This window comes from Onychostruthus taczanowskii, unplaced genomic scaffold (genome assembly GCF_017590055.1).
Source record: "Onychostruthus taczanowskii isolate IOZ18803 unplaced genomic scaffold, ASM1759005v1 scaffold101, whole genome shotgun sequence".
In the NCBI taxonomy this organism is placed as follows: Eukaryota; Metazoa; Chordata; class Aves; order Passeriformes; family Passeridae; genus Onychostruthus; species Onychostruthus taczanowskii.
In genome coordinates this window covers 2,239,189-2,251,819 of record NW_024496638.1, presented here as the reverse complement: position 1 = coordinate 2,251,819, position 12,631 = coordinate 2,239,189, and the positions used below count along the sequence as shown (strand labels likewise).

At 38.7% G+C, this 12,631-nt stretch overlaps 1 protein-coding gene across 2 annotated transcripts in view; it reads left to right on the top strand.

The window, feature by feature from the left end:
* Nucleotides 1–12,631, top strand: part of ANO3 (anoctamin 3) — a 102,999-nt gene that overhangs the window by 22,251 nt on the left and 68,117 nt on the right. The window contains exon 1 of one of the 2 annotated variants that reach the window (XM_041411582.1): nucleotides 1,263–1,329. The exons of the other annotated variant lie outside the window; for it this stretch is intronic. Coding sequence (XP_041267516.1) covers nucleotides 1,284–1,329 — 46 coding nt within the window. The 5' untranslated portion in view covers nucleotides 1,263–1,283. Of the gene's footprint in view, nucleotides 1–1,262; nucleotides 1,330–12,631 lie in introns of those variants that run through there. 2 annotated transcript variants of the gene reach the window in all.

The window sequence follows — 12,631 nt, the reverse complement described above, 5'->3', positions numbered from 1 at the left end:
CACACACACACAAAAAAAAGTGTGTATCCATCTTATTTGCTTAACTACACTGATATAGACAAAGTAGTACAATTTATAGTACAGACTGTAGTATGGGGTGGCAATTATGTAATTTTTTTAGCAGATTGTACATGACAAGTCCCAGTCAGCTATGGGGAAGTTCTGCCTTTACTGTCAGAGGAAATCTGACAGGACACAAATGGAACCACAGACTTCGAAGGAATACTGTAGTGACCTGTGCTAGTTAGGTGATTGAATTAACTTCTGATGAGTAAATAATGTCTGTATCCCTAAATGGAGAAGAGGATATAGATACTGCTAGATGCAGGCTAGAATATTTGACTGAATCAATTTAGGAGGACCAAATCAATTTAGGAGGACCAAACTCCCCAGATTATTGTAGTAGGAAAAAAAAAAAAAAAAAAGAAAAAAATAAACCCAAAACATTCTACAGGAATTGAAGGATGCTATCATAAAACTTATTCAGAATCCAGAGAGAATCATGTGCGCTGAGAGCAAAAAGGAAAGAAATTAAACCCTTTTTAGTTTGAATCTTCTGTTGCCAGAATGAGCTACTAGCATACACTGTAGAGAACGAGGAAATTATGATACAAATAGCAAAGAAATGGGCCACATCAGGCTTGAACTGGTAATTTAGTATCTTGTAGAAAATTATCTGCAGTAAGGTTGAGACTCTAACTTTTATAAAATACATAGAAATACAAAAAGCTATGATGCAACTTAGGGATGTGGTGTGAGGACAGGGATGGAGGTGATGTAACACCAACTTAACTCACAACGTTGAGATTCCAATGCAGCCGTTGCCGCGTAAAGCAAGTGCAATTTTTACTTCGCTGTCCTTCGCCTCAATAGGAACACCTGATGTCTTCCAAAGGGAGGCGAGGGTACAGCTAAGCAATGGGAATAACGGGGCTGGGGCCCGCTCCTCCTCAGCGGGGTGCGCACAGCCTTTCCCAGCGATTCCCGCTGGCAGCATTCCCGGCCCGGGCTGCGGGCGGAGGGACGGGCCCGGCCTGACCGCCTCCCCCGCGGGCTGCGGCGCCGTTCCCTGGGCCATCCCTTTAGCCATCCCCTCAGCCATCCCCCCGGCCGTTCCCCGGGCCATCCCTTTAGCCATCCCCTGGGCCATTCCCTGAGCCATCCCCTCAGCCGTTCCCTCGGCCTCCGCTGCGCGGCGGGCCGTGCCGTGCCGTGCCGCTGGGTGCCCGCCCCCCGCCGCCGCAGCCGGCGGGCTGGCAGCTGGGAGGCTGCTCTCCGCCAGGATGGTTCACCACTCGGGCTCCATCCAGTGCTTTCGCCAGCAGAAAGGTCAGTAGGAGCCCGCTCCTCGGGAGGCCCCGCGCACCTGCCGCGGCACGGGGAGGGCAGCCTCGGGGAGGGCTCCGCGTCTGGCCGCGGTGTCCGGGCGGGACCGGCCGCGGGTGCCGCTGGCTGTGTGTGTGCCTGCGCCCCGCTCGGCGGTGCTGCCGTGCCCGGTCCCGCTCTGGAGCACAGCGATGCTGTGGGATGCTTTGCCGGGTGCCAATGCGGCTGCGGCGGGGCCGAGCCCAGAGCTGCCCGCGCCCCGGCGCCGAAGGGCCCGGCCCGGCCTCGGCCCGGCCCCGCCCCGGTTTTTGTGCCCGAAAGGCGGTGCTGCTCTGGGTCTCGCTGTACAGGTGAGTCTGAAGATGCTTACATGCGCCATGCAGACAGGTCATTCAGCCTCTTGAGTTCACTGCCCTTTTGGGGTTTGCTTTTAGGTTTTAGTCTTCGTGTCATCCTGTTACCCTAGTGCAAAAGTAGAGGAAGAATGTCAGCTGTGATTGTGAGCAGGGCTCTGGTGTTGCAGGTGCAGATACAACTTAGGTTCAGTCCACGTATTGAGTTGTTTTTTTTTTATTTGGGATTTTAATTGCCAAACAGAAGCTCTTTGCTGGTCAGCAAATGTAAAGGTGAATTTCCAGTTGCGATTATCATCACTATAAAACCTGTATTGTGTTCGTGTTAGAAAAAAGGTAATTCTCTCAGTGAACTTTATTTATTTCTTGATCATGGAACCAATATTTTTTATATTTTTTCTCTCTAATTCTACTCTGATTGGGTCAGATGAAGCAAGATTTCTCTCACTTTGTTCTCTTTCAGTCATTGACAAACATTTTTTTTTATTCTTACAGTGCAGTGTACTGTAAATTATAATGGGAAATGGTATTCTTTATACATAAATCATAAGGTCACTTATTGGATTTTGCCTCATTCAAGTTCTTCTCTTTGACTGGTTACTTAAAAATAAATAATTCAAAGTGCTTTTTCCACTCTGGTAATCCCATAATAAATTTACTTCCTTGCTGTAGAGGTTTTGCATTTAATGCCAGTCTTGTGTGGAGTAATGAGTGGTGCTGTCTCAGACTGTAAAAAATCTAGTTTAATCAGGCTCAAAGGTAATTAATTAGTATAAAAATGTATTTTTTCAACTGTCAAGTCTACATTTATAAAAGCATTAAAGCCTTGAAGCCACAGTGTTAGTCCTTACTTTTTCATAAGACAGTATTTCTTACGTTACAGCAATGATTAGCCAGCTCCAGAATCATTGTCAAGGCTCTTGAGAAAAAAATGCAGCTGTTCTGTAATAATCTTTAAAAATCCCCAAAACTAACTTTCATTAGTCGGATTATGTATGCCCTTTTCTGACCCAGAGATGGGGCAACTGAGAGGTGTTTTAAAAATTTATTCCATTTTCAGTCTCGCGTGAAGGGTGAGAAAATACAGATGTTATATTTCACACCAACACAATCAGAAGCCATCTATTTCTTAATTACAATACACTGTGTTTCCTATCAGCTTTAGCCACACCATGCTGTAGATGCCTTAAAGCCAATTATCTAAAATTACCCCTCGTGGGTCCCGCTACAATGCATCTTTCATAGTTCTGTTTCTCCAAAATATCCAGTCTTATTTGGCAATGCCATCCTTTGAAACTTGTTTCTTGTTCAATTTCTCTTTCAACAATGTCTGTCAACTTTAACTATGTTCAGGTTCTTTGACTTGTGCTTTACGAAACTCTATGTTTGCACAAGTCATAAAACTTGTGCAAACATAGAGTTTGTGCAAACATAGAGTAAAAACTAAGTGAGTTTTGCCAGTTGTTGTTCTCATCTCCTTATTCCCGAAACATCCCAATTGCAGTACCTTGCCAGTCTTGAGGCTTTGGAAAAGAGAGGATGCTTTCATGGAGCTGGGTAACCTGTACAGCATTGCCTAACATGACTGTGGCATTCTCAAAGTTCTCAAATGCAGTGTGCTTTGTACAAAATGTGCCTGGGTTCGGTCTGCTTTCCTCAGCCTAAAGCTTTTAGGAATGGGGAAGGACAACATGAAATCTTGAGCAAAAGGCTGCAGCAAAACTAAGCAAACATAAATGGTAATCAAGAATTCATCATCTTACCATGAGGTATTGAGAAGAAGCTGAGCATGTGGTACTTTGAAGTTCATGGACACTGATCTCAGCAGCAAAAAACATTGTGTCTTTTTTTCTTTTAATTTAGAATTTTTATTTAAAGTTTATTTAACATTTAGTATTTTGCTGACTGTAATTTCTAGTTTACTGTTGCTGAGATTTTGACTTAAGTGCATTGTTTGTTTTCCAGCTGCTGACTAAATTGTGCCCTAAATTCCCTTTCTTTACAGAATCAGTGGTAATCTTCATGAAATGGCCAAATGCCCATCACAGCTGTGCCTTGTATGCTTCACTTGCATTAAGACCAAGCTTCGTTTTTTTTGGGGGGGCATTGAAAGGGCATTATTTTTGTGTGGATTCTCAATCATATAGGAAAAATACACATCAGTAAGTCTCATAGTTCCTGAAAAGTAATGAAAGATAATTTTAAACATTTCAGAAACAAAACCTACCTGTGGCCAGGTAACATAATATTCAAACTCCCTTGCTAAAGAGGAGTAACTTTTAAAATGGGAAACAAAATGGGGTAGAGAGCATTTTTTTTTCCTTACGTACACTGAGCACTTTGTTCTAGCTGAGAATTTGTGGTTTCAGTACCAAAGCTGTTTTTACAAGGTTTGGAGGAATAAGAAGAATTAAGTTCTCCAGTCTCTTGGGTGTCTAGGAGCCTTCAGGAGGAAGGAGAAAAGAAAGAAAGCAAGAAAGAAAACAAATTATATCCTGAAGGATTTGTTACTGTTTAGAATTTAGGTGTTGTTTTTCTTTGATTTATCTTTCCCTTCTTGACAAAGTGAGGAGGTGTGCAGAGTAGGAGGCTGCTGCCATCTTTTTGTCTTGCTCTTTGTTCAAATTGTGTATGCAGAGTGAAACCCTCAGTTTCAAAACCTGCAGCAGAATTCAGTGTAGTGTTATAAAAAGACACAGGGTTGAAAAAAATAATCTAATTCTTCTTCACCCCCACAATTCTTGTTCTTCTACTTGTATCCAAAGATAATGTCTGTAGAGAAGAGCAGTGTCCTAGAGGTAGACTAATCTGTGTCTTGGCACAGCAGTGTGTTAGATCTGTTGAGCCATCTGTATAGTATTTTCTGGCTATTTTTAACCTCTGCTTTGGCAGAAACTGTTTTTTCTGAAATTATTTTCCTCAGTAATATTCTCAGATAAAAACCATATTAGTGAATATAGACCTTTATGCTTTTTACTTTTTCAAAAAGTGATGCAACCTATGGCCTCTGAGGAATTACATCAGAGGAGAGGGAAAGAAATTTTTATTATTTACTGGTTTCATCCCAACCATCCTTTACAAAAGAATAATGTTCTTCCTTAAAGATTAATATACAGGTAATATATACTGTACATTACTGTATATACTACTTTAATATACAGGTTTGTTTAAAACTAGTAAGTAATTAATAGTTATTATTAAAGGAGAAATAAGATAATGTTGATAAGAGCAAAGATAATCTCTACCGCCATTTATAGTTTAATAATTCCAGGGAAAGATAGCTAGTTAGGAATCATAATCTTTTACATGTAGAATATAAAAATATGCTGCAGCCTTAGGGTAGATTTTGTGGTTTCCATAATAGGTGTGGGACAGGTGCTAAGCAATTGCTTGTTTTATTAGGCGACTACTGAGAACTTGTGTTCTTCAGGAGGAAAGGCAACATGATTTGCAATGGGTTCTTTTAACAGATACATGGTGGGTGGTTTCAATAAACCTGTGTTTAAGGTGCAGGTCAAGGCAATTAGTATGCTTAAATTTTAAAATGTCTAGGACTTTTATCCTGATACACAGACTATGCTTTCCTGCATACTTTGCTGGGTGCTTTTGCTGAGTAGTGTTGTTTTTTTAAATGAAGCTTTTTAATGAAGGAGTTCAGTGCTGGGAAGAAGAGAAGATATTCTGTGCTTTCAAATGGAGTTGCTTTCATCTTGGCAGATGAGATTTAAGAATGTGGACTGCAGATTGAAATCCAGTGGCTAACTTGGGGTGCCTCTCACGTGTCTGGTCAAGGAGTTCCTGGTTCAATGAGGCAGGAAGGAGTTCATCATCTTCAATACTCATTCAGTCTTTGAGAGTACTGATGTAGCCTCTCAAGGGTTTAATCTTGAAATAGCTTGAATTAAGACTTCTGAAGAAATCAGGGATCTTCATAAAAGGTGTGCTTACAGATGTATTTGTCAGTGCCAAATATTTTGTTTCATTTTGTATATTGCCACTTGGAGTTGTAGTGTGAATTAGAGGGATTGAGGATTGGTTTGAGAATCTCAAATAGCTCTGCCTTCACTGGGTAGCTTGTTGCTTCATTGACTTTTTTGTTCCATCACTTGGAGCTACTTTGAGAACCACTGTTGTTGTGGAGTAAAGTGTTCTGTTATGGTTCCTTTACTTGGATTTTAAGCTCTTAATGACCTGCATTCTTTATAAAACAACACGTGAAACTGACTTGCATTTCTTGTGAATTTCAATGGGAATTTGTACACATCACATTTTATGTTGCTCCAGAGTTTTCAGTATCCAGGAACTTGGTTTTGTGATTAAGAATTCTCCACTGAACCTAGTAAATTTAATAACCTGAAGACACTGCTGAAATTACTAGATGATGGAATTCTGTCACACAAAAATTTATGAGAGATTGTGACTCTGTCACTGTTCTCCAGAGCAGAAAGGCAAACTTTTCATGTCAGTGTGAATGAAGCAATTTTTTTGGCCTGAGCTCTTGAGTTTTCATTTCAAGGAGCACTAACATACACAGAAAATTTCAGTGCCGTACTGAACTCTGAAAGCTGAGAGCAATGCAGCTATTAATACAGTCCCTAAAGACAGTACTATATTTAAACAATGTTACTTAAAATGTTTTTTCAGGGCACTGAAAGGCAAAGTCCAATGTTTTATAAGGCTATATTTGCTCTTACTTCTTTTACCTGATATGACTGCTCAACCTAGGATGCACTCCATCTTTTTCACTCTGACACCTTTGAAGGGCCCATAATATGTCTTTTTATTCCAGATTATACTGTTGTGGGTTGTAACTTGAAAAAACGCAGAGCTTTTTGAAAACAATCACTAAACATGACATATTAAACCTTATATTATGCAGGCGTATGAGTGCTGTAGAAAAAAAATATTTTTTTTTTTTCACTGTATGGGTATTTGAAATGAGAAAGCTAAGGATTTTGGTAAGCTAAGAAATTTTGGGATGCAGCATAACTCTCTAGTTAAAGATGATGCTGCTGTGATTAGATGTCTGGGCATTAACTTCCTACATTCTAAGTATAGCTTGATACAGTTGTATCTGTGGACAAACCTTGTACCTCTTCCAGAGCTTTTCAAAATTGCCTGAATAAGGACCTGTGAAAATAGGCAACCCTTGCCACCACTCATTTTCTTTAGGACCCTTGTCAGTTGTATTTCACTGGATATACCACAAAGTTGTGAGTTCCTGATCTGCCTTCGTGTTTTGCTTTATTTATTCTGCTTTTTGTCATTTTTGAAATCTGCTAAATGAATGTAAAGGAAACAGCCCTTTCAGTTTGTATTCTGTTGTCGTAGTATTTGAATAGATCAGTTTTTGTTGCAAAATCAGCACTAGTCAGCATATTTTATGATTAGAGGTATTTTGACATTCCAATAACTTGAGAAATTGAAACACTGTCTTAGCTAACAGTACTAAGAGCCTTGCTTTACAGTTAATGTAGATGGCTAAGTACTAACTAGGAAAGTAATGAAAAAAAAAACTATCCATATTTTAGACATAGTGTGATAGCAGAAAGTGGATCTGCTAAATTCACAAGGTGGCTGAGCAACATGAAGATTACTTGTCTTCTGCTTTGGCCTGTCTAAACTGAAGAGAGTGCCTGTGTTGTCTTGAGTCAAACATGCAATAACATTTGCAGAAAGCATTGTATATATTATACATATATATAATATATATGTGTATACATTGCCCAGATTACGAATCTTTACCAAACTTGTTCGGGAGTTAGGTTAGTTCTGTATGTTCTACTGCCTATGTTGCAGTAGATTATTTATTAGAGACAGGTGAACTCAAAACCAAACTGCAGTGTACAGCAATGTTTTAACAACTCTGAGCTACAATGAATGTAAATTCATCACTGTTTTCTCGGAAAGAGATTCTGAGTCTGCCTCAGTTTGGGTTATCATATGTCTTGTTAGGGCTTTTAGCCGGTGCAGTTGCTTAAGAGGAATTGTTTATTTTTCTGACTGGTGAGGTCACAGTTTGATTCACAGTATGTTTAAGTGAGGTTTTGAAGAAACTGATACCTTAGGTTTTCCTTTTGGGTCATGTCTAATATTCCTACATCAGGCAAATAGCGATGTCTGTTATGTAACTGTTTGCTCTGCTTAAAGGTAGGATCTTGTGAGTGGGAACAAAGATACCATGGAAGCACGCTGAGTTAGATTCCATCAGTACTCAGGAGAAGGAAGTGTACTTTGAAAAGGATCTGTGGAAATCCCTTTTGAACAACAAATTGCCGCTGTTCATAGGGTTTTCATTGATTTCGTTAGTGACAACACGGGACAAAGCCACACGTGTTTTGTTGCATCTTGTCTGTTGTTCTTACTGGACTCCTGTGTGGCACCCTAGCACAAGAAGGATGAGCAAACAAAGGAATTTAGAGCTCGCTCAAATCTGCGTTGAAAAATTTTTAAGCACATCACAGTTACACAAGAGTTGTAGCTTGTCACATGTGCTCCAGAGAGCTCCTGGGGTGATGGCAAGCTGTGAAGTAAGAATATGTTTGAGATGTCATATTCTGTTCACTGCATGTCTGATTCAGTACAATTAGTCTTGCTCAAAAATTTCCATACTTCTTACTGTTTGTTTAGAAGCTTTATCTATAATGCGTCTTCATAATCCAGATGTCTAATGTATATAATATTTTTATTCTCTTAACTTTCTGGTTCATTAAACTAATGGAGTCAGTGCTTTTAATGAATTAATTTTACTGAAGCATTAGGTTGTGTGGTGTTTTTTTTTTTTTTTTTTGTGGGAGAAGGAAGTCTGTTTTTAGCTGTGGGCTATTTTGTTTGGTTTAAAGGACAGGTGCCTGCTAAGAAAGGTGAGACTCTCCCTTGGAATGGAAACTCTTCCCTCCAAACTATTATAACTTTGAAATTACAGGGTTTTCTGGCAAAGGTATGGGGAAAGGAATAACGGTTCTTTATTGTATATTTATGTGTAACAAGACAACCCCGTCAGCAACACCAACCAGAACCACAGGCAAACACCTTTTAGGATATTACTTTGAATTAAATATAATGTGTTGGAAGGGACTAATGAAAACTTTCTTCTTTTGTGGTGTTGGAAGGGACCATCTACAACTTTTTATTACTTTATGTTGTAGGAAATCTCAAAATAAACCTGAGATTGACTTGTATTTGAGCTGAGGCATAAAAAAATGTTTTGAAATATGCATTCATAAATGCTTGTACTTTAATGGAAGGAGTTTCTTTAGAGAGAAAAACGATTTTTCATTTCATGGTGACAGTGATTTGTTTGTCAGTCTGACTGGGCTGTTTTTCATCTTGGTTGCCACTTGTAGCTTTTTGTTCAGTTTTGGCATGTTGGTTCTGGAGTGTTATCTAGAGTCTGCCAGTGCCATCATCCAGTTTATGTATAAACTATTAGACATGATTAATTTCATACCTATGGCCATCCTAGGTATTTGCTGTCAGTCTTTTCTGCCCAAGCTGAATGAATCCAAATTTCTTGCAGCCTGGAATGGAAAGAAGGCAAAGCAAGGCACAAAGGAATGAATTAAACTAGTTATTCAGTAATTTTTCCCTTTAACAAGGGAAAAAATAGAGAAGTGCTTTCAAAACAACTACCCCTTTAATTTTGAAAAGCATTTATCCCAGTGCTAAACTCTGTTTGAGGCTTTCCAATTTCCTTTTCAACTTTCCAATATTTTGTTTAGAAGACTAATTATGTGAGCATTAATATGCAAAAAGAAATTATAACAGCAGAATTCAAATCAGAAGCGTTGTCCAGAACATTTCATAGATTTCTTCAAGAATATCCTCAAAGCATATACCTTCATGAAAAAATACATTTTGTTGGACTTTTAGTTACTTTAGCCGCTTTTATCTTCATTATGGTAATTTCCTCTTTTTCTTTTCTCTCTCCATTTGAGTTACACGGTTTTCCAGAGGTGAAGGGCTGGAGGGGAGAGGGGCAACACCATTTTGTTGCTACTATTGTCATTAATTTTTTACTGATTGTTAGGTGATGATTGAATACTGTTTCCACTAGAAATGTGTATTAATGTGGTTTTGGCTGTGTGATGTCTTTCCTATGCTGTTTTGCTTTTATCAGGAAAACGAATCCATTATGTCAGAAGTTTATGTCCAAAAGGGAGATAAAGGAGCTCTGTAACTTTATTTGAATAAAGGGAGAGGCATCTATGTTGCTCTCCTTTCTCTCTGTAATATCCTTTTTAAGGTGGTGGAGTTATGTTCAGGGTGGCCTGGATATGCAGATAAGCTTTCTTAGACTGCTCAGGTGAAGTGCTGCTTCACCAGCTGCTCCTCCTGTTCCATGCCCTTTAGCTTCTGAGCCATCTTTGTAACCCTCCAGTATGTTCAGCTGATACTGAAATGGGCTGGGAACTTTCTACCACAATTGGAGCATCATGAAGCAGGCATTCTTTATCAGCACTGGACATGCTAGAAGGCTGTCTCCTTCAATCTGATGTGTGTGACAGGACTTCACGACTAGGTATTTATTCTTCATGATCATGCACATTGATTACATTGTACTTCCCACCTAATACATAAACATCACTTTCCTAGAACTGATTTGCATGCATCTTCCTCCTACTGCAGGTCCTTATATGGCCCTGGAGGGTCCTCTAAAGGTGGTTCTATTCACTGAATGCTTCTGTATTACAGGCAACCTTTCCTTGAACTTTTTCTTTGGGCATGTGCTGTTGCTCCTCGTTACATAACTTGCCAAAAAACCCACTGTAGTTCTCTTTATCTTTTCTCCCCTGGTTCCAGCTATATTTATCATCCTGTGCGCATACCTTTGCATCCTTTTATCTTTTTTGTGCATAAGTTTTGAAGCTCTGTTCAGCAACTTCAAGGGAACTGAAAATTTATATTCTCCCTGTTATTTACCAGGAGCTCCCCAAAGCTGGATACTGTTTGTGATGTGGCTGCAGGAGAGAGGAGTAATCTCTTCCTTTGACCTTCTATCTTCACAATTATCAAAGTAGCTCAAGAAGGAATCTGCCTTTGTTTCTGCAAGGGCTTCACTGCTGACACCACTGGGAGTCAACCTCTTGAGAAGTGCAGTGCCAGTTATTACAGCAAATAGACATGAATTTCTAAATGAAATTGTTTTGTTGGTTTCACCAGCAAAGTGAGGAGGAAACTGTTCAAAATAAGTATGCATGGCTTTGTCAGTTGGTGTGAAGGATGGATGGTTTGGCTGCTGGTGATTAACATTTGTCCTGACAAGCAAAAGCTTGTAAACTACTGAATAGGTAACAGGTCATCTATGAAACTTTGGTCTCAGGGCTCCAAATACAGAATGCCTGCTAATTTGGAATTCTGGCTGTTATTAGAAGATCTTATAGGCGTAGATGAGTCAAAGAAGGGCAGATCACCAGCTGTAGATGAACTGTGCTGTTTTAATTTACTTTTAACCAACACACTGAATTAATTTGGCCTAAAAAGCTGCCAGCAATAGCGCTATAATCAAGCCATGTGTCCTAGTAGTAGCAAAACAAAAAGAGAATAAATCCTTACCCTTCCTAAAGCAGCTTCTCAAAGGTTGGTCACTAGGCCCACACACTCTGCTTGGTGTTTAGAGTGGGCTTTTTAGTCAGGTTTTACTGGTCTGAATTGTGCTTCAGGAAAATTTGAAAAAAATTAATAGGTATATGAGTCTTCATGTTAAATGAAATGAGTTAATTGCAAATGACAATTTTTTCCAGCTCTTTAGTGCCAGCTATTCTTAATATTATATTTGCTTTTGTTTTACATCCTTATGAAATGAAAGTATTTACTTTTCCCCCCTTTTATGCATTGACATATATAGACATGGTTTTCAAATCCTGAAATGGAAATAGTAATTTTAAAAAGGTCAATAATCACTTCCAGAAAAACTTTTTGTGCATTTAACTTAGACTCTGATTTTGTGTTGGATATGCTTCCTTTGTATTTAATTCCACAGAATTTATTATAATGTTAATAATTTTATGGACAGTGTTGTAAGAAAGAGAGGCAAGTTTTGCAGTACTAGAGAAAGTATCTTTTAATTGCTGCCATACATAGAAAAGTCACATAAGCTTCTTAGCTTGTAAGAAGTATTTGCAAATCTGAAATGAAAGCTGCAAATTTCAAATGTCAGTTAGTAAGTTGGCATGAGTTTAATAACATCTGTTAAACACAATTCTGTCTTTTCTTTGAGATGATCTAATTGATTTAACTGAATTTTAATTAAATAGGGTCATCTTGGTATTTCGTAACTCTTACTAAAGTGTTTCAGTATGCTTGATAGGTTCAGTAGGATGCTTTGTTTGTAAAAGATAAAATCAATCTGAATGCATTTATGATGGAGGTGTGTGTTCAATGGAGGGCATTGTCAGGACAGACCTTTTGTCACTCCTAATTTCTTGCGTGTGTGTATGTGTGTATTAAGACATGTATCCTACAGGATGCGTTGTTCTCTAGCCTCTCATGAACTTCTTGCAAATTAAATCTTTTTTCACCAAAGGTCAGAGATGGGGTGGAAGGATGTTCCATGTTTTTATGAAAGAAGATGCAGTGTATATTTTAAAAAGTGACAAAATAATGGTTGAAATGCATTTGCATCTAGTTTTGAAACAGAGATAAGAATTATGTTCTATATGAGCAATTCCGTAACTTCATTAAGTTAGAGAACATTAATGGAATGTATTATGCATGCAAATAAAAAATATCTTCCAGTAATACTGAAATCTTCATCAGATGCAAAGATGAACATAGAAGAGTTACATAGTCCTGTACATTTTCCTTAATTGGATTTGTTGAAAGGATATCATTTTCTTTTTAAATAATAAGCTTTGAAAGAGCATGGGTAACTTTTTTCAAGGTATTTAACCTTTAGAATTTTTACGTACTTTAGGAATAATCTCAACTTTTCCCCTGTAATTTAGGAAAAC